The 25,754-nt window shown below is 50.2% G+C and overlaps 4 protein-coding genes across 12 annotated transcripts in view; 2 read left to right on the top strand and 2 right to left on the bottom strand.

Annotated features, from left to right (window-relative positions):
- Positions 1 to 6,555, top strand: part of NDRG4 (NDRG family member 4) — a 48,141-nt gene extending 41,586 nt beyond the window's left edge. For 2 of the 3 annotated variants that reach the window (XM_040409999.1, XM_040409997.1), the window contains 5 exons: positions 260 to 307; positions 2,860 to 2,895; positions 3,450 to 3,501; positions 4,083 to 4,121; positions 4,947 to 6,555. In XM_040409999.1, coding sequence (XP_040265933.1) covers positions 260 to 307; positions 2,860 to 2,895; positions 3,450 to 3,501; positions 4,083 to 4,121; positions 4,947 to 5,101 — 330 coding nt within the window. In that variant the 3' untranslated portion in view covers positions 5,102 to 6,555. The remainder of the gene's footprint in view (positions 1 to 259; positions 308 to 2,859; positions 2,896 to 3,449; positions 3,502 to 4,082; positions 4,122 to 4,946) is intronic. The other variant, XM_040409998.1, reaches the window with a different exon arrangement.
- Positions 6,556 to 11,860: 5,305 nt separating this feature from the next.
- SETD6 (SET domain containing 6, protein lysine methyltransferase) lies at positions 11,861 to 17,441 on the top strand. 2 transcript variants are annotated; one of them, XM_040409988.1, is made up of 10 exons: positions 11,861 to 12,010; positions 13,816 to 13,893; positions 13,969 to 14,113; positions 14,351 to 14,492; positions 14,573 to 14,767; positions 14,959 to 15,085; positions 15,159 to 15,339; positions 15,406 to 15,548; positions 16,139 to 16,901; positions 17,103 to 17,441. In XM_040409988.1, exons 1-9 carry the CDS (start codon positions 11,978 to 11,980, stop codon positions 16,451 to 16,453), a joined length of 1,359 nt encoding a protein of 452 aa, XP_040265922.1. In that variant the 5' UTR covers positions 11,861 to 11,977; the 3' UTR covers positions 16,454 to 16,901; positions 17,103 to 17,441. The 2 variants fall into 2 exon arrangements, with proteins under 2 accessions (XP_040265922.1, XP_040265921.1); XM_040409987.1 differs by having other exon boundaries at positions 17,043 to 17,441.
- Positions 16,634 to 25,088, bottom strand: USB1 (U6 snRNA biogenesis phosphodiesterase 1). The gene is made up of 7 exons (XM_040409996.1): positions 24,845 to 25,088; positions 22,206 to 22,351; positions 21,941 to 22,124; positions 21,344 to 21,397; positions 18,906 to 19,011; positions 18,307 to 18,390; positions 16,634 to 16,790 (listed from the first exon to the last, which is right to left on the bottom strand). Exons 2-7 carry the CDS (start codon positions 22,309 to 22,311, stop codon positions 16,686 to 16,688), a joined length of 639 nt encoding a protein of 212 aa, XP_040265930.1. The 5' UTR covers positions 22,312 to 22,351; positions 24,845 to 25,088; the 3' UTR covers positions 16,634 to 16,685.
- LOC120980731 (uncharacterized protein DDB_G0274171-like) lies at positions 19,019 to 21,335 on the bottom strand. 6 transcript variants are annotated; one of them, XM_040409991.1, is made up of 3 exons: positions 20,864 to 21,335; positions 19,233 to 19,943; positions 19,019 to 19,151 (listed from the first exon to the last, which is right to left on the bottom strand). In XM_040409991.1, exons 1-3 carry the CDS (start codon positions 21,286 to 21,288, stop codon positions 19,139 to 19,141), a joined length of 1,149 nt encoding a protein of 382 aa, XP_040265925.1. In that variant the 5' UTR covers positions 21,289 to 21,335; the 3' UTR covers positions 19,019 to 19,138. The 6 variants fall into 6 exon arrangements, with proteins under 6 accessions (XP_040265925.1, XP_040265926.1, XP_040265924.1 ...); XM_040409992.1 differs by having other exon boundaries at positions 19,019 to 19,469; positions 19,590 to 19,943; XM_040409990.1 differs by having other exon boundaries at positions 19,019 to 19,943.
- Positions 25,089 to 25,754: the final 666 nt, after the last annotated feature.

Genomic DNA, 25,754 nt, shown 5'->3' with positions numbered 1-25,754 from the left:
AGCAGTAATGTAGGAGTATTTTAGCATCTGTATAAGGGCTGCAATTCCCGGCCTGGCCATTGGTCTCGGGACCTCAACTTACAGCATCGCAGGGACACATGAGGTATAAGTTCAGGTCACTGAAGCCACGGTCGCGCCTGGCATTGCAGTTATAATATGGACACTAAGACACACTCACACTACAGATGTCTGAATTGGCCCTTGTGATGTAGACAGTTTACACCTTGCTGTTCCTGACCGGACTCTGTTTCACCGACAGGTTGAATGTAACTCTAAGCTTGATCCAACAACCACAACATTCCTGAAGGTACTGTGACCATGAGCGTTCCTTCTATGTAGCCTCCTCCTCTCCTTGTGTCTGGTCTTCTTCTATGTAGCCTCCTCTCCTTGTGTCTGGTCTCCTTCTATGTAGCCTCCTCCTCTCCTTGTGTCTGGTCTCCTTCTATGTAGCCTCCTCCTCTCCTTGTGTCTGGTCTCCTTCTATGTAGCCTCCTCTCCTTGTGTCTGGTCTTCTTCTATGTAGCCCCCTCCTCTCCTTGTGTCTGGTCTCCTTCTACATAGCCTCCTCCTCTCCTTGTGTCTGGTCTCCTTCTACATAGCCTCCTCCTCTCCTTGTGTCTGGTCTCCTTCTACGTAGCCTCCTCATCTCCTTGTATCTGGTCTCCTTCTACGTAGCCTCCTCCTTTCCTTGTGTCTGGTCTCCTTCTATGTAGCCTCCTCTCCTTCTCTTAGGTAGTCTTCTCTTGTATATAGCCTTCTCTCTGTATCTACTTTGGTCTCCTTTCCTCTTGTATATGACCTCCTCTCCTCTAGTTTGGCCTTCTCTCCTTATCTAGTTAGGTCTCTTCTTGTACATGGCGTCCTCTCCTTCTCTAGTTTGGTCTCTTCTTCTTGTACATGGCCTCTCTTTCTCTAGTTAGGTCTTCTCTCCTTGCCAAATAGAAAACAGGACTGTGCAACTCCACAAAAGTATATTTGAACCACACTGGAAATAGATAAAAACGTCTCATTTGGAGGTTGGTGTGAACAAGACTCTCCACTGTTGATTTCATCTGCTTCTCCTTCCTTCTGGTACAGCCTCTCCACGATCCGTATATTAAGAAAAATGGTGAAGCGCTGCGGTGGCAATAGGCTTCTCACACGCTTTTATTATACTCACAGAAGTAAAGTTTAAAACAGCATATCATCAAACCACCATGAGGCAAACAGCCCGACCCAAGTTTCACAGTGCAGCTTCTTCCAGAGCACAGTCCATATCTTTCCGGTACTTTATATAACCGGGATAGGCAACCTCCGGCACTCCAGCTGTTGTAAAACTATATAGCAAAACAATATAAAAAAATACATAAGAATGTTAGAAAACATAACAAATATAAAAATACAAATAAAACGTATAAACTCACCCACTTACTTGCAATTTAAATCCTCCCCCATATTCAACCATGGTCCAGAGAATCTGTGATGCCATCAAATCAGCTGTTCCAGCAAAACAATACATTTTTTCTTTAAATCCTCATCCAATCACTTCAGGGATTCTCTCTCGCATCACTGCACAGATATGGAGAGATGTTCCCACCGATTCATTCCACTACAGCACTTGCCGTCCATCCAGTACCTAAACTTAGGATACCAGAGTTTTGTTCCGTTTTCATTTTTTCTTCCCTGTCTTTTATGGAGCCATAACTTTTTTATATTTTACTGTTCACATAGCCATATGAGGGCTTGTTTTTAGCGGGACAAGTTGTACTTTCTAATGCCACCATTTAACATGGCATAAAATGTAGTGTGAAGCGGGAAGAAATTCCAAATCAGGTGCACTTGGATGCAATTCCTCTACAGTTTTACGGGTTTTGTCCCTACAGCTTTCCATTTGCGGCAAAACTGTGCCCTTCGCTCTCTGGGTCAGTACGATTACAATGATACCACATATGTATAGGTTTTATATGTCTAAATACTGTAAAAATAAATGAAAACTGAAAAAAATAAAGATTTTTTTACATCACCATATTCTTACCCCCACATGTTTTATTTATTTTTTATAGTTATGTCTATGGAGCTGTGGGGGGCAAATTTTTTGCGGGACAATCTGTAGTTTTTATTGATTAGCATTTTGGAGTGTGTATGACTTTTTGACTCTTCAGAGAGACCCAGCCTATTAGAATTCATTACCGGCATCACCAATCGCCACACGGAATACCTTCAGCAAACAAAATAAAAACTCCACTCACCTCTCCTGCTCCAGACGCCGCCGCGCCTCACCTCCAGCGCTCTCTCTCTTCTTCCCGCCGTCGGCTGTGCTGTCACCTGACGCGCACAGTGTGAGGTCACAGAGCTCCCTCACGCTGTGCGCACCCACAGCGGAGAGGACCAGGAAGCGGTGAGTACAGGACCCGGGGAGCGCTGCATTCACCGCTTCCCGGTCCTCCAGTACTAATGAGCGCTTCCATAATAAAAACGCTCATTAGTATTCACCCCATAAGATGCTTGGGGGGAAAAAGTGCGTCTTATGGGGCGAAACATATTTATAGATCACATGAATAATGAGATTTTTTTATATTCAAATACTCAAACTCTTTATTTAACATGCCTAATTCTTTTCCCTTTTTAATATTCCCAACTCATTTTTAAACTTCCCGTAATACCTCCTCTCCTTGTATGTGACCTCCTCACCCGGTGTTATAAGCCCCTTAGTTTGGCTCTCGTCTGCCCTCAGACCATCATCCTCCTCCTGCACTTATTGATAGCAGGGCAGTATAGCAGCTGTTGGAGCAGTGTCCCAGAAATAACATGTTCCTTCCTTCAGCCTCAGTCCTGTCCTTTTCTATTAATTCTGCTTCTCTTACGTCTTGTACCCCTCAGATGGCAGACTCTGGAGGACTTCCACAGGTCACTCAGGTATTTATAATTTCATCCAGCCCTGGTGCCTCCATAATTTCTCTCTCTCTGCTTGTGTGCCATGTCATTCTGTACCAGTTACTGACATAGGAGCCCTTGCTATTGAACAGTGAGAGACTTGGATACACAGCCATTAATAACAAGGATCCTGATGTGGATCAGTAATTATTATTATGGGTCATAGGACCGGTCATACTGCCGCAGCCCGCGGGGACACAGGCTTTGGTGCTATAACACCACACAGTCATGTAGAACATTCTGTAGATTTCCTGTATAACACTGGTCAGACACTGGCTTTTGGTACGTCCATGTTGGCCTCGTCCCTGGGTGCTACAGACGTTCTGAGTAATAGAAAACATGGAGACTGCAGGATAATGTGACCCAGACCCAGGATCCATGACTCTCCACACAACCTCACGGGAGAATCATGGACCACACTGCCCCTGAGATGTTTTATACCACCCGAGTCTTCCTCATCTGTGGATGTCACACTCATGATGTCATGTCTGTCAAATGATGAGATCAGTGATATCACGCCTCATTTCTGTTCACAGCCCGGGAAGCTGACAGAAGCTTTCAAATATTTCCTTCAAGGGATGGGATACAGTAAGTGAAGCTCCGCCAGATTGTGGCCCATAGCATGTAAATCTGGGGGAGGGGGGGCTCCTGGCATGTCTCTCTGGAGGGTAGCATGTGGAGGGTGGTGACCACTGGCGTGGGTAGGGTCTTTGGAGAGCAGTGGACTAGCATATCCGTCCCTGGACAGCAATTTGTGGGGCCTTTGAAGAGCGGTGACTGGCATGTCTGTCTCTGGAGGGTGGTGGCCCTTGGTGTGTCATTCTGTGTAGGGTGGCATGTGGGGGCCTTTGAAGAGCGGTGACTGGCATGTCTGTCTCTGGAGGGTGGCGGCCCCTGATGTGTCCCTTGGCATGCGTGTGTCTGGACGATTTGATCTGTCTTTTGAGGACCATCCTCTGTACTTTCATCGTGCACTTCATGTGTCTGATTTCTCCTGTGTCCTCCGCCTCTGCTGTGCCTTCACTCTGTGAGATCTCTGACCCTCTGTATTCTTTGTGGTGATGACATATTGGTACCTGTTGTCTCAATGTCACATTTCTATGTCTTCTCCTCTTCTCATCACCTTCCACTGGGCCCTACCCCCCTCTTCCTCGTCTTTTTTCCCCCAGTTGCCTCCCTGAAGGATCGGAGACAGAGTGCCAGTGCAGGTATCCCGCCACTTCTATGCTGAATGCATTGACTTCTTTATAGATTGCATGCTCCCCAGCCCGCTGTGTACCACCTCTGAATGTCTGCTTGGGCATCTCTTCCCTCCCAGTGACTGGATTTTCCCAGCATTAGATGATTTCTGCCCCATGTGCTTACATCTCACACTCTCCATCATGTATGTGCTGAAGCTCCCACACATGCCGCTGTATACCACACATATGTTATACCTCAGGATGTTTATGTGGTGGCCGACTGAAACCGCACACCGAGCTTATTATACCTGCATGTCAGGTCCCAGAGGCAAACTCTGGCATCTGAGGGGTATAGGGGGCACCCCCGTACACAACGCTGAAAGTGTGTCATGGCGGTATTACCATGGCGGTATCACCCCGGTCTGCAGGTACACCACATCTAATTATAAGAACTACATAACGTACAGACGTGTTAGTCAGTGGTCCAGCCTTCTGCCATGAAGTCTTCATGCTGCCTGGAGCTTTCAGAGGTCATTGACAGCCCCATGCAGCAGAGAACATGGCACCGAGTTGTGAAGCAAGCCTGGCATGCAGAGTCCTACAATCCCAGTGGCAGCCAGCTGCTTGGAGGTGGTCCAGCCTCTTGCACCTCCACTCCCAAAGCAGCCATTGCTTTCCTATAGCCCTGCAGGCTGAAGCTGTGCGCCTGTTCCCTTGCACCACATCTACCCTGTAAGCAGTACGAGTAGTTAGCCTTCCTGCTGCCAGACCCTGTTATCCCATAGATCTGCACTTGTCAGTGTCCAGTCCAGGCTTTGAATGTGACTTGTTTTCTCCTCTTTGTTTCCCCAGTGCCCTCAGCCAGTATGACTCGACTCGCACGATCTCGCACAGCATCCCTCACCAGTGCCAGTTCTGTGGATGGAAGTCGCCCCAGGCCTTGTACTCAGTCAGAAAGTAGTGAGGGCATTGGTCAGATCAACCACACCATGGAAGTGTCCTGTTGAAGACCCCTTCCCGAAGCAACACCTTACGCCCTACTTCCCCTATTCTCGCCCACTCATTACCCATCTCTTCTTTACTGGTTTCTCTTCCTGCACCCCACCCCTTTAAACAGCGTCTGGCAGTTTTTGGGGATCCAAATCATCATCTGGTGTGTGCTCTTCCCGCTCCCTGTGACTGGATGTGAGACAGGGATAACAGCAGATTGTGATCAGATCCATGGGGACTAAATCATGAGGAGGGGTACCTGGTCCTGTGGTAGCAGCAATGGGAAGCCTTTGTTGTAAGCAGACTAAATGTGACTGCCATTGTAAAGCGAGGTGTGGAAGGCCATGATTCCTTCTCCACCCCAGCCGAGGCCAGTACTGAGATATAAGATCAGATTCACAAGGGGAGGAGAGAACACTGTGAAGGCAAAATTGTACCAGGCTCATAGAGCTCATAGAGGTGACCTGAACGACCATAGAGGAGCCTATAGAGGTGACCTGAACGACCATAGAGGACCCTATAGAGGTGACCTGAACGACCGTGGAAGAGCCTATAGAGGTGACCTGAACGACTGTTGAAGAGCCTATAGAGGTGACCTGAACGACCGTAGAAGAGCCTATAGAGGTGACCTGAACGACCATAGAGGAGCCTATAGAGGTGACCTGAACGACCGTAGAGGAGCCTATAGAGGTGACCTGAACGACTGTAGAGGACCCTATAGAGGTGACCTGAACGACTGTTGAAGAGCCTATAGAGGTGACCTGAACGACTGTTGAAGAGCCTATAGAGGTGACCTGAACGACCGTAGAAGAGCCTATAGAGGTGACCTGAATGACCGTGGAAGAGCCTATAGAGGTGACCTGAATGACCGTAGAGGACCCTATAGAGGTGACCTGAACGACTGTAGAAGAGCCTATAGAGGTAACCTGAACGACTGTAGAAGAGCCTATAGAGGTGACCTAACCCACCGTAGAGCATCCGTTAAGGTGACCTGCATGACCGTAGAGGAGCCTATAGAGGTGACCTGAACGACGGTAGGGGGTCCTATATAAAGTTGATCTGGAAATCTCTAGGGGATCCTATAGAGGTGATCTATACATGCACCACTGGATCAGCACAGGGTTGTGAATGCCATTCTCCAGGTTCTGACTTATCTACTGACGGTGGAGTGCAGCTCAGCTAGATGTGTCCCGTGAAAGTGTGAGGGCCTGTCCCTGTGTACATCAGACCAGTCTCCTGTTTTATGGTTCTGTCCTGTCTCCTGCGTTCCGCCATCTTGATGTTTCCCTTCCCCCATCTGCGTCTTCTCTCCATCTTGGATACCTGTCTGTGCGCAGTGACTGTGCTCATATATGTTCTATTTACCGATCTGTCTTGTGGCGGTGGATGCTTGTAGCTGCATTTAATCACTACAAATACTTCATGATAGTAATGGATGAATTTAGCAAACCTCAATAAAACGGTAAATCTGTGCAGTGTCTGGAGTCGCTCTGTCTGGGGACCTCCATCATGGGGTTGCTTTGCCCAGCACATGGCGTGGTCCACAGTGGTGCTTGATGCAGAGTCCATCTGAAAAATTCTGCAGCTAATCTGTCCTGTGCAGATGGGGCTGCTCCATTCAGGTCACATCACAGCCCCAGCAACCTGATGATCTGCATGAAGGGTGTAAAATGCTTCAATCACTTATATCTGACAACATATAACAGGCATGGCAGGACAACATAACAGGCATGGCAGGACTCCGATGCATGCTGGGCCCTCAGGTTAACACCCAGTAAGCATGCCGCATGGTCCTGTTCTAATTGGGAGCTATGCTCGGCTTCACTGGGTGCTGAACTGTTGCCTCAGGCAAACTAGATTGGACGGAAGAGGATGCCTGGACAATAGGCAGTCTCCAGCCAGTGATAATAACCATAGATACTTCCATAATACGTTGCTAAAAAAAATAAAGGGAACACAAAAATAACACATCCTAGATCTGAATTAATTAAATATTCTTCTGAAATACTTTGTTCTTTACATAGTTGAATGTGCTGACAACAAAATCACACAAACTTAAAAAAATGGAAATCAAATTTTTTAACCCATGGAGGTCTGGATTTGGAGTCACACTTAAAATTAAAGTGGAAAAACACACTACAGGCTGATCCAACTTTGATGTAATGTCCTTAAAACAAGTCAAAATTAAGCTCAGTAGTGTGTGTGGCCTCCACGTGCCTCTATGACCTCCCTACAACGCCTGTGCATGCTCCTGATGAGGTGGCGGACGGTCTCCTGAGGGATCTCCTCCCAGACCTGGACTAAAGCATCTGCCAACTCCTGGACAGTCTGTGGTGCAACGTGACGTTGGTGGATAGAGCGAGACATGATGTCCCAGATGTGCTCAATTGGATTCAGGTCTGGGGAACGGGTGGGCCAGTCCATAGCATCAATGCCTTCGTCTAGCAGGAACTGCTGACACACTCCAGCCACGAGGTCTAGCATTGTCTTGCATTAGGAGGAACCCAGGGCCAACCGCACCAGCATATGGTCTCACAAGGGGTCTGAGCATCTCATCTCGGTACCTAATGGCAGTCAGGCTACCTCTGGCGAGCACATGGAGGGCTGTGCGGCCCTCCAAAGAAATGCCACCCCACACCATTACTGACCCAATGCCAAACCGGTCATGCTGGAGGATGTTGCAGGCAGCAGAACGTTCTCCACGGCGTCTCCAGACTCTGTCACGTCTGTTACATGTGCTCAGTGTGAACCTGCTTTCATCTGTGAAGAGCACAGGGCGCCAGTGGCAAATTTGCCAATCTTGGTGTTCTCTGGCAAATGCCAAACGTCCTGCACGGTGTTGGGCTGTAAGCACAACCCCCACCTGTGGACGTCGGGCCCTCATATCACCCTCATGGAGTCTGTTTCTGACCGTTTGAGTAGACACATGCACATTTGTGGCCTGCTGGAGGTCATTTTGCAGGGCTCTGGCAGTGCTCCTCCTGTTCCTCCTTGCACAAAGGCGGAGGTAGCGGTCCTGCTGCTGGGTTGTTGCCCTCCTACGGCCTCCTCCACGTCTCCTGATGTACTGGCCTGTCTCCTGGTAGCGCCTCCATGCTCTGGACACTACGCTGACAGACACAGTAAACCTTCTTGCCACAGCTCGCATTGATGTGCCATCCTGGATAAGCTGCACTACCTGAGCCACTTGTGTGGGTTGTCGACTCCGTCTCATGCTACCACTAGAGTGAAAGCACCGCCAGCATTCAAAAGTGACCAAAACATCAGCCAGGAAGCATAGGAAAAGTGGTCTGTGGTCACCACCTGCAGAACCACTCCTTTATTGGGGGTGTCTTGCTAATTGCCTATAATTTCCACCTGTTGTCTATCCCATTTGCACAACAGCATGTGAAATTGATTGTCACTCAGTGTTGCTTCCTAAGTGGACAGTTTGATTTCACAGAAGTGTGATTGACTTGGAGTTACATTGTGTTGTTTAAGTGTTCCCTTTATTTTTTTGAGCAGTGTAGAAGCCCTGTGTGTTTTAATACGTACTTCTATTCTCCACTACATAACCATTCTGGAGCACCTGGGTTGTGCCATTCCTCTGTTATTCCTCCTGGAAACAGGCACCTGGGTTGTGCCATTCCTCTGTTATTCCTCCTGGAAACAGGCATAAATTGACATCTAGGCATTACCATGCCCCTGGTCAACAGGGTGTCCTATGCAGTCTGACACTATCCAATGAGTGCTGACTGTGAGGGACACCAACTATGGATGATGAAGAATGAAAGAACACCTAGCTGTCAGTGTTTTTCCAGGAGGAATAACAAAGGAACCACAAAATACAGAGCTCTAAGAGGAGATGCTTAGACTGGTGACATCTTGTGTATACAGTCTCTGCAGACGTGTGTCTCTATGGGTAGCCTGCAGCATGTGTTCCTGAGCTCTGAACCTGCAGCTACACAAGCCTCAGACGCACCTCCAAGAACCACGGAGCCGGTCACCCTGATATAATCTGCTTAGGTGAGGTGGTAATTCCAAGGTATGGTAATTTCGGGGTACACATGGTGTATCCGAAGTTCTGCTCTATAAACTGTGGCTGAGGGAATATTATAATATATAGACTCCAGTTCACACACGCTGACTGAAGTCCCGGGGCCCTGGAGACACCATCAAGTGATTTACACAAATTAGATAACGGGTTTATATTGTATGCCCAGGAGCCAATTGTCACATTCGAAATATTTGTACAGGACTTATCACTGACTGGACAATGGCGGGGTGTCTGACAGGACTTATCACTGACCGGACAATGGAGGGGTGTCTGACCGGACTCATCACTGACTGGACAATGGCAGGGTGTCTGACAGGACTCATCACTGACTGGACAATGGTGGGGTGTCTGACAGGACTTATCACTGACTGGACAATGGAGGGGTGTCTGACAGGACTTATCACTGACTGGACAATGGTGGGGTGTCTGACAGGACTTATCACTGACTGGACAATGGAGGGGTGTCTGACAGGACTTATCACTGACTGGACAATGGTGGGGTGTCTGACAGGACTTATCACTGACTGGACAATGGAGGGGTGTCTGACAGGACTTATCACTGACTGGACAATGGTGGGGTGTCTGACAGGACTTATCACTGACTGGACAATGGAGGGGTGTCTGACAGGACTTATCACTGACTGGACAATGGAGGGGTGTCTGACAGGACTTATCACTGACTGGACAATGGCGGGGTGTCTGACAGGACTTATCACTGACCGGACTCATCACTGACTGGACAATGGCAGGGTGTCTGACAGGACTTATCACTGACTGGACAATGGTGGGGTGTCTGACAGGACTTATCACTGACTGGACAATGGAGGGGTGTCTGACAGGACTTATCACTGACTGGACAATGGTGGGGTGTCTGACAGGACTTATCACTGACTGGACAATGGAGGGGTGTCTGACAGGACTTATCACTGACTGGACAATGGAGGGGTGTCTGACAGGACTCCTCACTGACTGGACAATGGCGGGGTGTCTGACAGGACTTATCACTGACCGGACAATGGCGGGTGTCTGACCGGACAATGGCGGGGTGTCTGACAGGACTCATCACTGACTGGACAATGGCGGGGTGTCTGACAGGACTTATCACTGAACGGACAATGGCGGGGTGTCTGACAGGACAATGGCGGGGTGTCTGACAGGACAATGGCGGGGTGTCTGACAGGACAATGGCGGGGTGTCTGACAGGACTTATCACTGACCGGACAATGGCGGGGTGTCTGACAGGACTTATCACTGACTGGACTTATCACTGACCGGACAATGGCGGGGTGTCTGACAGGACTTATCACTGACTGGACAATGGAGGGGTGTCTGACAGGACTCATCACTGACTGGACAATGGCAGGGTGTCTGACAGGACTTATCACTGACTGGACAATGGAGGGGTGTCTGACAGGACTTATCACTGACTGGACAATGGAGGGGTGTCTGACAGGACTTATCACTGGACAATGGAGGGGTGTCTGACAGGACTCCTCACTGACCGGACAATGGCGGGGTGTCTGACAGGACAATGGCGGGGTGTCTGACAGGACAATGGCGGGGTGTCTGAAAGGACTTATCACTGACTGGACTTATCACTGACCGGACAATGGCGGGGTGTCTGACAGGACTTATCACTGACTGGACAATGGAGGGGTGTCTGACAGGACTTATCACTGACCGGACAATGGAGGGGTGTCTGACAGGACTTATCACTGACCGGACAATGGAGGGGTGTCTGACAGGACTCATCACTGACTGGACAATGGCAGGGTGTCTGACAGGACTTATCACTGACTGGACAATGGAGGGGTGTCTGACAGGACTTATCACTGACTGGACAATGGTGGGGTGTCTGACAGGACTTATCACTGACTGGACAATGGAGGGGTGTCTGACAGGACTTATCACTGGACAATGGAGGGGTGTCTGACAGGACTCATCACTGACTGGACAATGGCGGGGTGTATGACAGGACTTATCACTGACTGAACAATGGAGGGGTGTCTGACAGGACTCATCACTGACTGGACAATTGTGGGGTGTCTGACAGGACTTATCACTGACCGGACAAAGGCGGGTGTCTGACCGGACAAAGGCGGGGTGTCTGACAGGACTCATCACTGACTGGACAATGGCGGGGTGTCTGACAGGACTTATCACTGAACGGACAATGGCGGGGTGTCTGACAGGACTCCTCACTGACTGGACAATGGAGGGGTGTCTGACAGGACTTATCACTGACCGGACAATGGAGGGGTGTCTGACAGGACTTATCACTGACCGGACAATGGAGGGGTGTCTGACAGGACTTATCACTGACTGGACAATGGAGGGGTGTCTGACAGGACTTATCACTGACTGGACAATGGAGGGGTGTCTGACAGGACTCATCACTGACTGGACAATGGCGGGGTGTATGACAGGACTCATCACTGACTGGACAATGGCGGGGTGTCTGACAGGACTTATCACTGACTGGACAATGGCGGGGTGTATGACAGGACTTATCACTGACTGGACAATGGCGGGGTGTATGACAGGACTTATCACTGACTGGACAATGGCGGGGTGTCTGACAGGACTTATCACTGACTGGACAATGGCGGGGTGTCTGCAGGCTCCTTGTTGCTTGTTGCACCGTGGTGCTCTGAGTTAAATCTCACACTCGAAGCTTCACCTCAAGAAACAGCCGAAACCTGTCTGCGCGCCACCCGAGAACCAATCAACTTCGAAGGGCGGGGCTTATCGCTTCCATGTGACACTCTCCCTCCTCCCTCACGCGGCTAGTACAGGAAGTTGTGGAGGAAATTCCTTCCGGGAGTGATGAGAACTGAAGCCGCCGGGAGAGAGAAGCATGAGCCAGAGCCTGGAGCCGAAGAGACTGAAGGTGCGGCGCGCCTCACGGAGAGCGTGTACTGTGCTGCCCTCTATAGTATTACCTCACGGCGCGCTTTATACTGGACGTTATTACCTCACGGCGCGCTTTATACCGGACGTTATTACCTCACGGCGCGCTTTATACTGGACGTTATTACCTCACGGCGCGCTTTATACCGGACGTTATTACCTCACGGCGCGCTTTATACTGGACGTTATTACCTCACGGCGCGCTTTATACTGGACGTTATTACCTCACGGCGCGCTTTATACTGAACGTTATTACCTCACGGCGCGCTTTATACTGAACGTTATTACCTCACGGCGCGCTTTATACTGGACGTTATTACCTCACGGCGTGCTTTATATTGTACGTTATTACCTCACGGCGTGCTTTATACCGGACGTTATTACCTCACGGCGTGCTTTATACTGAACGTTATTACCTCACGGCGCGCTTTATACCGGACGTTATTACCTCACGGCGCGCTTTATACCCTACGTTATTGCCTCACGGCGCGCTTTATACCGGACGTTATTACCTCGCGGCGCGCTTTATATTGTACGTTATTACCTCGCGGCGCGCTTTATACCGGACGTTATTACCTCGCACCGCGCTTTATATTGTACGTTATTACCTCACGGCGCGCTTTATACCGGACGTTATTACCTCACGGCGCGCTTTATACCGGACGTTATTACCTCACGGCGCGCTTTATACCGGACGTTATTACCTCGCGGCGCGCTTTATATTGTACGTTATTACCTCGCGGCGCGCTTTATACCGGACGTTATTACCTCGCGGCGCGCTTTATATTGTACGTTATTACCTCACGGCGCGCTTTATACCGGACATTATTACCTCACGGCGCGCTTTATACCGGACGTTATTACCTCACGGCGCGCTTTATACTGGACGTTATTACCTCACGGTGCGCTTTATACCCTACGTTATTACCTCACGGTGCGCTTTATACCGGACGTTATTACCTCACGGCGCGCTTTATACTGTACGTTATTACCTCACGGCGCGCTTTATACCGGACGTTATTGCCTCACGGCGCGCTTTATACCGGACGTTATTGCCTCACGGCGCGCTTTATACCGGACGTTATTACCTCACGGCGCGCTTTATACCGGACGTTATTACCTCACGGCGCGCTTTATACCGGACGTTATTACCTCACGGCGCGCTTTATACTGGACGTTATTACCTCACGGCGCGCTTTATACCGGACGTTATTACCTCAAGGCGCGCTTTATACCGGACGTTATTACCTCAAGGCGCGCTTTATACCGGACGTTATTACCTCACGGCGCGCTTTATACCGGACGTTATTACCTCACGGCGCGCTTTATACCGGACGTTATTACCTCACGGCGCGCTTTATACCGGACGTTATTACCTCACGGCGCGCTTTATACCGGACGTTATTAGGCTAGTTTGACACTAGCGGCAGGGAACTCCAGCAGGCTGTTCCTGCGGGTGAACAGCCTGTCGGATCCGTCCTGCTGCTAGTTCACGTGTGCCGCCGGACTGCCGCTACGTCCCTCCGTCCTCTTGACTATAATGGGGGCAGAGTTACGACGGCAGCGCACGGCGAGAGGCAGCCGGACTAGAAGTACTGCATGCCGGAGTCCCCTGCCGCTAATGTGAAAGTACCCTTACCTCACGTTGTGCTTTATACCGTACGTTATTACCACACATCGTGCAGTTTATCATATATCAGTCCACGTTATAGCGTTATTACACAACATTGAACGTTGTATTGTACACAAGACGTCTTTCTTTTGTGCCCTCTTACGTGTGATCAGGTGGAGGAGGAGGATGATGCTCTGCTGCCACATTTCCTCCAGTGGTGCCAGAAGGTTGTCATTCAGCTGAACCCGAAGGTGAGCAGCAACGGGGGGGGGGGGGGGGGGGAGCTGGTGTATTGGAGGGGTGAGTGATGGCTGTGTGTCCTTCAGGTATACATGAGCAGGCAGGATGCGGTCTCGCAGTACGGGATGCTGACACGTGAGGATCTTCCTGCAGGAGAAGTCATCTTCTCCATCCCCCGCTCCGCCCTCCTGTCCCAGCACACCACCCGGATCCGGGCTCTTCTGGAGGAAGGTACTTGCTGCACACCCTGCGGCGGTCGGGTATATCAGAGGAATGTAATGGGGGGGGGGGGGGGGGACTATGGTCGGGTATAATTGGGGCAGCTGTAACGGAGGGGGGGGGGGCAGTTCGAATATAACGGAGGATTATAACAGGGGCGGTCAGGTATATAACGGGCAGTCGGGTATAGCGGAGCAATATAATGGCGGCAGCATGGGTGACTGGTCTTTATGGTCTCTTCTCCCTCAGAACATGAGCGACTGGACAGCAGATCAGGTTGGGTGTCCCTTCTCATCTCCCTCATGTATGAAGCCACAGATGAGTCTTCTCCATGGGCCCCATACTTCGGGCTGTGGCCCCAGCTGAATCCCCCTGACCTGCCGATGTTTTGGTGAGGACATCTGCCAGTTTGGTTCAGTAGATGGCCATCTGTATCTCAGTCAGTAAACTATCCCATCTGTCACCCTGCAGGTCGGAGGAGGAGAGGCTGCGACTGCTTAAAGGCACTGGTGTGAACGAGGCCGTGCAAAAAGACCTGAAGGACATGGAGGAGGAATACCGTACTATAGTGCTGCCATTCATCAGGAGACACCCTACAATGTTCTGTCCTCACAGGCACTCCCTGGATTTGTATAAAAGGCTGGTGGCATTTGTCATGGCGTACAGGTGAGGAGACGCTGGCCACCAGGGTCCTGCACCTCAAGCCAAGGAGAACCTGCCAGGTTTACCGATACGGGGGGGGAGACACAGGGGGGTTGCTGTCGAGAGCAGACGGGCAGGGGGGAGCAGCTGAGCACACCTGGTGGTGCCCCCCACTGCTCGTATTTGCAGGTCCTCATCCCTCTCTGGCTCCTCAGCTTCCAGGAACCACTGTCTGATGAAGATGATGATTGTGGGAAGGACGTTAACCCCCCAGTGATGGTTCCAGTGGCAGATTTACTGAATCACGTGGCGCAGCACAATGCACATTTGGAGTTCACCCCGGTGAGTTTCTGCCCAGGTCTTGTTGGTACAGCCATGCTGAGGCATCTTCTGAGTGTGACTTCTCTTGTGCCAGGAATGCCTGCGGATGGTGACCACGCGGCCGGTGGCGGCAGGACATGAGCTGTTCAACACCTATGGAGAGATGGGGAACTGGCAGCTACTGCACATGTACGGCTTCTCTGAGCCGCACCCCAACAACAGCAACGAGGCCGCCGACATCTACATGCTGACCCTACAACAGGCAGCTCTGCTGGGTACGCAGGCTCCGGACCTCCTGCCACGCTGCTGGAGCCATGTGCTCATCTTTTCTCTACTTCTAGGTGCGGAGTCAGAAGAGGAGAAGGCGCGGGTGCAAGAGCGCTGGGCTGTCCTCTGTCAGATGGACATGGTCGGGGAGGAAGGAGCGTTTGTATTTGGCTGCGATGGAGCACTGACTGAGGAGGAGCTGAGGACGTCCCTGAAGGTGACTATCAGTGATGGCCAGTTCGCCCGCGAACACATGCGGGCTGCCATCTTAACTCACAAGTCCGGTGATGCACAGGTAAGCCCTTGCCGCGAGCCGGTCTGAAACAAATGCGGTCACCGGGAGCAGGCAGTTCCGAGAACAGCCCGATCAAGGCCCCCGGCGGCTGTTCTCGGAACTGCCTGCTCCCGATGACCGCATTTGTTTCAGACAGGCAGCGGTAAGGGCTTACCTGTGCATCTCCGGACTTGTGAGTTAAGATGGCCCATAGGAAGGCGATTATTACTAATGTCCCCGCCCCATAGGAAGGCAGTTATTACCATTGCCCCACCCCATAGGAAGGCAGTTATTACTACTGTCCCCACTCCATAGGAAGGTGATTACTTACCCCGCCCTTCCCCATAGGAAGGCAGTAATTGCCCCCATCCTGCCCTGCCCCATAGGAAGATGATGTCCCCTCCAGTATGTAGTGGAGCAGAGCTTATTGCACCTTCACTGCCTAATTAAAGTATAAAATGGCCACCACTACATCTGGTGAGAGTCCTGCACAGTGACGCCTGACCTCCATGCTGGTTCTCTGTATCTTCCAGGTGCTGTGCATGTCTCCGGAGGAGTTTGATGAGTACAAGGAGAATGAAGGCTGGGAGGAGGATGATGGTGAGGAGGAGACGCTGAGTAATCAGGAGATCTCACAGCTGCCACCCTCCTGGCGAAGACTGCTCTACTTAAGTGCAGAACTCGCCCTCAAGGGGTACGCCAGTGACCTGGGCAGTGACCAGGCTCTTCTAGAAAATGAAGCTGTGTACACGAAGCTCAGCCACAGGGAGCAGTATTCCCTCCATGTGCGGTATGGGCAGAAGCGGATATTACACCAACTGCTGGAGCTAACGGCAAGCACACTGTGAGAAAGACCCCCTTACAGCAGAGACGAGGGGGCATAATATAGAAATATCTGCGGTGATGTCATCTCCTGTATCAGACATTTTGGAGCCCTCCAGCAGGGGCAGTACATACAGGGAGGAGTGGTACAGTACTGATGGCCAGGGCTGCATGAAATTATACAGACATGAGAGAAGTATCCAGAGAACTTTCTAGAAATCTTTATTGTACATACAGGCTGTGCCGAGGGGCCACTGCTCAGTGGAGTGGGATGGACATTACTTTATTACCGCATTTACAGTAAATTTCATCTGCATAGAAACGGGTCAGAACCTCACAGTCTTCAAACTCGTCCACAACCTTCTGCAGTGGAGAAAAAAGGCAATATTAGGTTGTCAGCCAGCCTCTAGGTCATGTCTGAAAGGTAGTCAGAGCCCCCCTACCCATCTGCTACTACTGACAACCAGCCTCTAGGTCAGTGTTTCCCAACCAGTGTGCCTCCAGCTGTTGCAAAACTACAACTCCCAGCATGCCCAAACAGCCTTCAGCAGGGCATTGTGGGAGTTGTAGTTTTACAACAGCTGGAGGGCCGCAGTTTGAGGATGCCTGCTCTAGGTCATGTCTGAAAGGTAGTCCGAGCCCCCCACCCATCTACTACTGACAACCAGCCTCTAGGTCATGTCTGAAAGCTACAATGTGGGCAGAATGTGTTTTTGGAGCATAAAACCAATTTAATAAAGTTGAAATCCATGTAAAAAATAGATATAACGCGTTTCGAAGGCGGTCTGTTCTTTCCTCAGATACAAAGACGCTATCGGGGCAGGTGGGAACCCAAACATGAGACGGCAACATTTCAATATAGGAGCCAAAAAGAAAAGGATGGGGGCTGTTAAAGGCTCCTGCTGCAATCCAATAAGGAGCTGAAGTAAAATGGCAGTAGTATAAGAATAGGCAGATGAACGTACATGTATTCGACTAGAGTGGTCCTTACGTGAAGCAGTGAGGGGAAAAAAAGAAAAAGGGCAAATTACCGCAAAAAAAAAAAAAAAATTTGAAGGAAACTATTGGAGCATCATGACTGCAATTACCAAGACAACCAGAAGAGGGCAGTGTAAGGAGTAAAGGGATCAACAAAGTCTCCGTCCTGTGTGGGGGAGGTGTCGTCCGGGCCCCTATGTCTGCACTTGTACTTCTAACACTTATAGAGTATTTTCTTTCAGGACTGGGACCTACAGCCTTGTTTATGCTCTTGATCCCATTCATACACTGCCCTCTTCTGGTTATATTGGTAACAGCATTCATGATAAAGGTGGGAGCCGGGTCATCCTGCAGCCCCCCCTCCTCCTCCTGTGAGTTTCGGCTGTCGTCACTAAACGAAACACATTGTTCTGCATAAATAAATGCCTGTGGCTTGGAATTGCAGCAGCGCCGCTGTAGGTTCAGGCCCGCTGCGTGACCCGACTGGAAGGCGACCAGCAGCCAAATATTCCTGGGTTCAAAGCTTGTGCACAACTAATATATGTGAGCATTCCCTGGGGCCCCGCCCTTTATGTACCGGGAGTCCGGCCTACGAGGAACTTCTTTCACTTTCTTGATATAGAGCTGTTTCTGATCCCTGCCCTAGATCATGTCAGAAAGGTTGTCAGAGTCCCGCCCGTCTATTACTACTGACAACGTGCCTCAGGATCAGGGGTAGGCAACCTCCGACACTCCAGCTATTGTGAAACTACAACTCCCAGTATACATAGTTGCTCTGCTGTTCTCAGAACTCCCACAGAAACTAATGTAGCATGCTGGGAATTGTAGTCTCACAACATCTGGAGTGCTGACCCCTGCTCTAGGTGATGTCTGAGCAGTTGTCACAGCCCCGCCCCCTCACCTGTAGCTCCAGTAGGCAGGCCCCCTGGAAAGTTTTGGTCACATCGCCCACACACCAGGCCAGGCTGACATGGAATGAGGGATTCTGGGGAGAAAGAAGAAAAGCAGAGCAGCGTGAAGCAGCTGTGTGAACCGATGCAGATAAAACCCTGGTGTTTGTTGTGTCTATGAGGAGCATTCAGTCTCCTGTGCTGCTGTATTACTGGCACTGTTATCACGCCGCACCACGTTTCCCAGCAGGTGTTGTACTACATGTCCCAGCAAGCGCTGCGCAGCACACGCCGTCACAAGTCCCACAATCTGTTGTGCCTCCTTTACTTGGAAGCAGCTGTACAAACGAGTATTGGAGGATGTAGGAGACCATGACAATGATGGGTGTCCTACTTCAGAGAAGAAGTCATGAATTCCCCTTCCACCAGGTCACCCCTTGTATGTTCATGACTGTTGGGACTACCAGAGTACTTACAGCCCAAACACAGCAGCAAGGCGAGTGCTTCCCCCCCCCCCCACAGTGTACAGATACAATAATAGGGACCCCAAACGCCCATGTGACCACAGCGCGGGGGATGGGAGAAGCTCTCGTGAGTCATCTCCACTGACCTGGTAAAAAGTCTCCAGATTAAACTCCTGTAAGGACTTGTCCACTTGTGACACGACCTCCAGGAGCTGCTGATGTCCACGAACCACCTCTAGCCCCAAGAACGTCCTGTACAAAGAGCAGCAGAAGTAAAAGCACAATGTCACAGTGGTGCAGAAAGGGACCACTCGCTGCACCCACCACGTATACCGCCCTGCTCTACACCAAGCACGTCACAAGCCACTGTCCTACTCCTCTACATGAGACACCTCACGGACCATCCTCCTACTCTACACCGCACAGCCGGACGCCTAACAGGCCGCACTCCTCTAAAACAAACAGCCGGACACCTCACGGACCGTCCTCCTACTCTACACCGCACAGCCGGACGCCTAACAGGCCGCACTCCTCTATAACAAACAGCCGGACACCTAACAGGCCGCACTCCTCTATAACAAACAGCCGGACACCTAACAGGCCGCACTCCTCTATAACAAACAGCCGGACACCTAACAGGCCGCACTCCTCTATAACAAACAGCCGGACACCTAACAGGCCGCACTCCTCTATAACAAACAGCCGGACACCTCACGGACCGTCCTCCTACTCTACACCGCACAGCCGGACGCCTAACAGGTCGCACTCCTCTATTACAAACAGCCGGACACCTAACAGGCTGCACTCCTCTATAACAAACAGCCGGACACCTAACAGGCCGCACTCCTCTATAACAAACAGCCGGACACCTAACAGGCCGCACTCCTCTATAACAAACAGCCGGACACCTAACAGGCCGCACTCCTCTATAACAAACAGCCGGACACCTAACAGGCCGCACTCCTCTATAACAAACAGCCGGACACCTCACGGACCGTCCTCCTACTCTACACCGCACAGCCGGACGCCTAACAGGTCGCACTCCTCTATTACAAACAGCCGGACACCTAACAGGCTGCACTCCTCTATAACAAACAGCCGGACACCTAACAGGCCGCACTCCTCTATAACAAACAGCCGGACACCTAACAGGCCGCACTCCTCTATAACAAACAGCCGGACACCTAACAGGCTTCACTCCTCTATAACAAACAGCCGGACACCTAACAGGCCGCACTCTATAACAAACAGCCGGACACCTCACGGACCGTCCTCCTACTCTACACCGCACAGCCGGACGCCTAACAGGTCGCACTCCTCTATTACAAACAGCCGGACACCTAACAGGCTGCACTCCTCTATAACAAACAGCCGGACGCCTAACAGGTCGCACTCCTCTATTACAAACAGCCGGACACATCACAACTCTCCCTCCTCTATAATACACAGCCAGACACATCACAGCTCGCCCTCCTCTATAACACACAGCCAGACACATCACAGCTCGCCCTCCTCTATAATACACAGCCGGACACATCACAGCTCACCCTCCTCTATAATACACAGCCAGACATATCACAGGCCGCACTCCTCTACACCGCACAGCCCGACATATCACAGGCTGCCCTCCTCCTCTACACCTCACAGACCGTCCTCCTACTCAACACCGCACACCTAACAGGCCGCACTCCTCTATAACAAAACAGACGGACACAGCACAGCTCGCCCTCCTCTATAATACACAACCGGACACATCACAGCTCGCCCTCCTCTAGAATACACAGCTGGACACATCACAGGCCGCACTCCTCTATAATACACAGCCGGACACATCACAGCTCTCCCTCCTCTATAATACACAGCCGGACACATCACAGCTCTCCCTCCTCTATAATACACAGCCGGACACATCACAGCTCTCCCTCCTCTATAATACACAGCCGGACACATCACAGCTCTCCCTCCTCTATAATATACAGCCGGACACATCACAGCTCTCCCTCCTCTATAATACAAAGCCGGACACATCACAGCTCTCCCTCCTCTATAATACACAGCCGCACACATCACAGCTCTCCCTCCTCTATAATACACAACCGGACACATCACAGGCCACACTCCTCTATAATATACAGCCGGACACATCACAGGCCGCACTCCTCTATAATACACAGCCGGACACATCACAGGCCGCCCTCCTCTATAATACACAGCCGGACACATCACAGGCCGCACTCCTCTATAATACACAGCCGGACACATCACAGGCCGCACTCCTCTATAATACACAGCCGGACACATCACAGGCCGCACTCCTCTATAATACACAGCCGGACACATCACAGGCCGCACTCCTCTATAATACACAGCTGGACACATCACAGGCCGCCCTCCTCTATAATACACAGCCGCACACATCACAGGCCGCACTCCTCTATAATACACAGCCGCACACATCACAGGCCGCACTCCTCTATAATACACAGCCGGACACATCACAGGCCGCACTCCTCTACACCGCAAGTTCATCACATAACGCTTTCCTCCTCACCATACAGCCGGACACATCACAGGTCGTCCTCACCTGGTCTTCTCTTTGTTCACATAAACCTTTAGCTGGTCAGCAACACACAGAAACCTGCACAGGACAACAGCAAAGGTCAGGGGGCATACAAAGGAAATCTGTGCTTTACTTTAGGAGGATGCAAAGGATATATGGAGGGAGGGGGGGAGCCCAAAATCCCATACAAGCAAACTTAATCACCTTTGGCTGGAAATGGCTGATAAAAGGGAGCAATAGATTGTAGTCGCCTGCATAGTGAATGGGGAGAACAGACTGCAGTCTGGGAGTGGTCAGCAGGCAGGGGGTCACCCCAGTTCCGCAGGCCCCCTTAGGCTACATTCTGACGACCGTATAAATCAGTCCCCCATCAGTTCCTCAATTTTGCAGAATGAGTGTGGACCCATTCATTTGTACGAGTCCGCGAAAGATGTGGACAGCACACAAAGAAGATAGAACATGTCCTATTCTTGTCCGCAATTGCGGACAAGAATAGGCCTTTTCTATGATAGCTGCAGCATGTATGGTCTGCAAATTGCGGAACGCACATGGGCCGATATCCGTGTTTTGCGAATCTGTAGCCTTACAGAGAATATTGGAGAACACCTCTGAAACACTGACCGTCTCCCAGAAGAAAGTCTGTCCCTGAGCGACTGGACAAACGGATGAATCCAGTGGTGACGCAGGACGACCGTCTGCGAGAGGCTGATGTGCAGCTCCTCCATTTTGGTTAGAACGACGCCATGTTTCCTGGCCACAGTCTCCAGCTCCTCCAGCATCTCCCCAAATTCCTCCGAAGGATGAACTGAAAGAGAAGAAAAATGGGGTCCATGCGACATGTGCCGGGCTCCGCCCATTACTAAAGCCACACCCCCATAACACTCACATGCCGCATACACATAAGAGGCCCAGTTGCCGCGCTCATGACGGAAGCTGCGCAGACGTCCGCCATGTTTACTGACATCATCGAGGTGCTCAGCGTCTGGGAACATGTTCAGTACAGCCTGAGGGACGGGGAGCGGAGATGGCGGCCTGCGAGGGGAAGAAAACAAGATCAGGGGAGGAGCACGTGCACCGCACACCAGGTCAAATCAAGGGCTCATGCACACGACCGTACGTATTTTGTGGAATGGCCGGGCCCCCAATAGAGCCGTCCCATCCTTGTTCGTAACGCGGAAAATAATAGGACACTAGTGTTGAGCGAACTTGTGTTTTAAGTTCGGGTTATCGAAGAATCGCGTTATGGATTCCGCTACCACGGACCATAATGGAATTTAGAATCCATAACGAGATTCTTCGATAACCCGAACTTTAGATGCCGAACATATGGAAACGGAATGCACACGGAGTAACTTCAATTTTTTTGCACTTTTTTCACTTCCTTTGAAATAAATGGTTCCGCATACGGTCTGCAAAAAAATAAATAAACGGACACAGAAAGAAAATACATTTGTGTGCATGAGCCCTAACTATGATAACACCCCTAAGAATAATAACAATTGCGGACAAGAATAGGACATGTTCTATTTTTTTCGGGAATGGAATTGCAGATCCGGAAATGCGGATGCGGACAGCACAGTGTGCTGTCCGCATCCGTTCCGTGCCCATTGAAAATGAATGAGTCTGCACCTGTTCCGCATAATTGAGGAACGGATCCGGACTATTCATACGGACTACGGCTGCACAATATGGGAATTTTGTGCAATGGCGATTAGGGCCCTAAAAATTGCGATAACGATATGCGATGCGATATTTTAAAGGGAATTGTGCTAGAGGTCTATTTGCTTGGATTTTCCCATATGAGCCGCTGATGCGGCTGGGTATGACATAGTTATAGGGGATCTGTGGAGGGCGCTGCAATGTGGGGGATCTGTGGAGGGCGCTGCAATGTGGGGGATCTGTGGAGGGCGCTGCAATGTGGGGGATCTGTGGAGGGCGCTGCAATGTGGGGGATCTGTGGAGGGCGCTGCAATGTGGGGGATCTGTGGAGGGCGCTGCAATGTGGGGGATCTGTGGAGGGCGCTGCAATGTGGGGGATCTGTGGAGGGCGCTGCAATGTGGGGGATCTGTGGAGGGCGCTGCAATGTGGGGGATCTGTGGAGGGCGCTGCAATGTGGGGGATCTGTGGAGGGCGCTGCAATGTGGGGGATCTGTGGAGGACGCTGTTATAGGGGATGTGTGCTATGACACATAGGGCCATGAGGGGGGCAGCATAAGACATATAGCATCTCATGCTGGTCTCCCTCATGGCCCTATGTGTCCCCTCATGTGTCCTAAACTGCGCACATAACTGGCTTTGTGTGTAAAGTATTTTACTAGTGTGTGAAACAATCTCTCTCCTATTGATAACAGGTCCAACCTCTGTACTCACTGTCACTATGAATGCACTGCAGCGACGAGCGGCCGGCGCGTGACTGACATCACTTAGTAACGCTCCTCCCACATCAGGAAGCAGGAGCGTTACTAAGTGACGTCAGTCACGCGCCGGCCGCTCGTCGCTGCAGTGCATTCATAGTGACAGTGAGTACAGAGGCCGGACCTGTTATCAATACGAGAGAGATTGTTTCACACACTAGTAAAACACCTAATACTAACCCCTGACCTTAATACTAACCTCTGACCCTAATACTAACCCCTAACCCTAATACTTACCTTAATAGTTACCCCTAATACTAAACCCTAATACTCACCCCTGACCCTAATAATAATAATAATAATAATAACACACTGCTTCACAGTATAGTCACATCCCATATAATAATACCTCCATATAGTCACATCCCATATAATAATACCTCCATATAGTCACATCCCATATAATAATACCTCCATATAGTCACATCCCATATAATAATACCTCCATATAGTCACATCCCATATAATAATACCTCCATATAGTCACATCCCATATAATAATACCTCCATATAGTCACATCCCATATAATAATACCTCCATATAGTCACATCCCATATATTAATACCTCCATATAGTCACATCCCATATATTAATACCTCCATATAGTCACATCCCATATATTAATACCTCCATATAGTCACATCCCATATATTAATACCTCCATATAGTCACATCCCATATAATAATACCTCCATATAGTCACATCCCATATAATAATACCTCCATATAGTCACATCCCATATAATAATACCTCCATATAGTACACTGATACAGGGTATAATCACATCCCATATAATAATACCTCCATATAACACACTGATACAGGGTATAATCACATCCCATATAATAATACCTCCATATAACACACTGATACACAGTATAATCACATCCTATATATTAATACCTCCATATAGTCACATCCCATATAATAATACCTCCATATAGTCACATCCCATATATTAATACTTCCATATAGTCACATCCCATATAATAATACCTCCATATGGTCACATCCCATATAATAATACCGCCATATAACACACTGCTAAACAGTATAACATATCCATGTAATAATCCAGTGACGCAGCTCCCGGTATGACGTCACTCACTCGCTCCGCTCCGCCGCTTCACCCTCATCTTCAGAGCTGCTGTATCCCACCAGCGCCAGCCTGACCCCGCCCCCGGAAGTTCCTCTGAAACGTAATGATTACTCCAGGAAACAGAGCGCCTCATGTGGAGTTCCGCAGTAACCAACCGAGTCACGTGACCTCCTCCTGCCCCTCCTCTGTGCACGGTGACTAGAATGGAGAGCTATACTGTCCCTGTGCCCTAATAGTAACCCCGGATACTCACCTCTGACACTAATACTAACCCCTGACCCTAATACTGACCCCCTAATACTCACCCCTATTACTCACTCCTGACCCTAATACTGACCCCTAAGGCTACTTTCACATCTGCGCTTTCCCTTTCCGGTATTGAGATCCGTCATAGGATCTCAATACCGGAGGAAATCGCTTCCGTTTTGTCCCTATTCATTGTCAATGGGGACAAAGCTGAACAGAACGAAGTCACCAGAAAGCATTCCGTTCCGTTTGGCTGCGTCCCCATCGCGGATAGAATAATGCTGCAAGCAGCGTTTTTCTGTTCGCGATGTGGTGCGGATCAAGACGGATCCGTCCTGACACACAATGGAAGTCAATGGTGGCTGATCCGCTTTCTCAGACACAAAAGAAAACGGATTGTCCCCCATTGACTTTCAATGGTTTTAGAGACAGATCCGTCATGGCCGTAGAAGACATAACACAACCGGATCCGTTCAGAACAGGCGCAGGCGCTTGTATTATTATGACGGAAGCGTTTTTGCTGATCCATGACGGATCCAGCAAAAACACTGGTGTGAAAGTAGCCTCAGGGTCCATTCACACGTCCGCAAGTGTTTTGCAGATCTGAAAAACACGGACACCGGCAATGTGCGTTCCGCAATTCACAGACCGCACATCACCAGTACTCTCATAA

Source organism: Bufo bufo, chromosome 10, assembly GCF_905171765.1.
Source record: "Bufo bufo chromosome 10, aBufBuf1.1, whole genome shotgun sequence".
Classification (NCBI taxonomy): domain Eukaryota; kingdom Metazoa; phylum Chordata; class Amphibia; order Anura; family Bufonidae; genus Bufo; species Bufo bufo.
The sequence above is the reverse complement of the archived record's forward strand: the minus strand, read 5'-3'. Positions and strand labels throughout refer to the sequence as shown.